Raw genomic sequence first — 1,808 nt, 5'->3', positions numbered from 1 at the left:
TGACATTTTACTGATGCAGCTGGTTGATGTTGAACTCCTTCTCACTACTTTATATACTCTTAGTTTAGTCCAGTGGTTCTCAAACTAGGGGTCTGCCCCTCCAAAGGGTCATAGGATAAATCTGAGGGGTGGTCAGATGATTTATGGGGCTGGAAAGAAGAAAAAAAAAAAACTGGTCCTGTTTTAAATCTTCTGACTTTTTCTCTAGTTTTTATGAATTTGATTTTTTTCTTTTAACAAAACCATGTAAAAGTTTAGAGTTAAAATCCCTCTTCGTTGGAACTGCTAACAACTTGTGGACATCTGACTGGACTATTTGAGTTTAAGTACTTTCCACCACTGTTATAAGCAAGCGTGCTTCTGCCATGTAGCAAAACAAAAAACAACATGGACCATATTCAGATCATCTTCCAGTTTAAAATAAATCCAAATAAACACATTTGGAACATGACAGGTTGGTGCTGGTGAGGGGGAAGAGGTCTGTGGCGGTAATTCAAACACAAAAGGTTGGGAGCGACTGTATTATTCATATCTGAGGTCAGTGTGAAATTGACACTTGCTCTTCTAGCAGACCCCAATCCCAAGAGTTTTAGCATTTATATTGACATTTGCATGAGAGCAGAGAGGACACAGCCCCCGTTGAGCCCACTGAGATGTGGGGAGTAAATCGCTGAGTGGAGCGGATACAAAAATCCCCCTAAAATAACACAATCAGTGTGTGTGTGTGTGTGTGTGTCTGTGTGTGTGTGTGTGTCCGCCTTTATGTTTTAAAGCACCTAAACTCTGCACATTGGTCCTACCTTTTGATATAATTGTTGTTTTTTTTAGGTGCATCTCTCTTTTGTCTTTTATTTTAAAAACAGTGTTATATACATGATGCAAACTTTACCTTGTGTATAAGGAAAGATGAGAAGTCTCATGAAAATAAAGTGTAGTGTAGTGTAACTAAAAGATCTCTGTGTGAACGGTTTATGTTCAGATACATTACCATTAGCTGTAGAAACAGGCAGGTTTAATGGTTTCCAAAGATGAAGAAAAGTGAGATTAAAAAGGAAATCTGTTTCATGTTTCATTGTTCATTATTTGTTGATTTGATACACATTGATGGGTTCTTCTGGAAGGACGATTATGAAGAACTTGAGCGGTGTTTTAGGAAGGGAACCTTATTTTTTTTAAAAGTAATATACACACAATCATCAATCATGTGATCTAATACAAGAGTCCTGCCACAAATTCTACATTTATAATTTGTAGTTTTGGTGAAAAACTTTAAATCAACTGAACTGAACTACATCACTAATATGAGAAAACATTAGAAACACCTCTCAATATAACGCAGTCCAGTTTAATACCCTCAATAACAAACATGTAGTTAATGTAATACCTCTCTGACAGTGTGCCAGAGATTGCATTAGATTTTACAGGTGTAAACTGGCCACTAATATGTATATGTTATGAATATGTTAAGTTATGTTAATGTAATTTGTTTGACCACTACAACAGTCCATGTGAGCAAGTTATGTGCATAACACAAAAAAGAACATTTAACTAACATGAGTCCTACCTTTAAACTGTGGCAGGTATAACCGCAGATGTCGGCCAGAGTGTAAAATCTTGTCTTGAAAAAGGTCTATCTTGTTCATGAATAAAATCTGCAATAAAAAGAGACACACAAAAAAACACAATCAGCTGAGAGCGCGAGAAGCTTCAAAGGCTCAAATCAAAGGCTTCCTCTCTGGTGGAAATGGAAAATCAATCCTAAAGATCATCTGAAAGAGAAAATTGTTGATTTGATTTGGTGACTCCCA

General features: G+C 36.5%; 1 protein-coding gene across 1 annotated transcript in view; it reads right to left on the bottom strand.

Moving 5' to 3' along the window:
- gnav1 (guanine nucleotide binding protein (G protein) alpha v1) overlaps window positions 1–1,808 on the bottom strand; it is a gene marked incomplete at its 3' end in the record, with an annotated part of 24,959 nt that overhangs the window by 337 nt on the left and 22,814 nt on the right. The window contains 1 exon segment of the mRNA XM_035660981.1: window positions 1,565–1,652. Within this exon segment, the coding sequence (XP_035516874.1) occupies window positions 1,565–1,652 (88 nt within the window).

The sequence above is a fragment of the Morone saxatilis genome, unplaced genomic scaffold, assembly GCF_004916995.1.
Source record: "Morone saxatilis isolate NCDOM2014 unplaced genomic scaffold, NCSU_SB_2.0 Contig17, whole genome shotgun sequence".
Taxonomy (NCBI): Eukaryota; Metazoa; Chordata; class Actinopteri; family Moronidae; genus Morone; species Morone saxatilis.
Note: the sequence above shows the minus strand (reverse complement) of the source record. Positions and strands in the feature narration are given on the sequence as shown.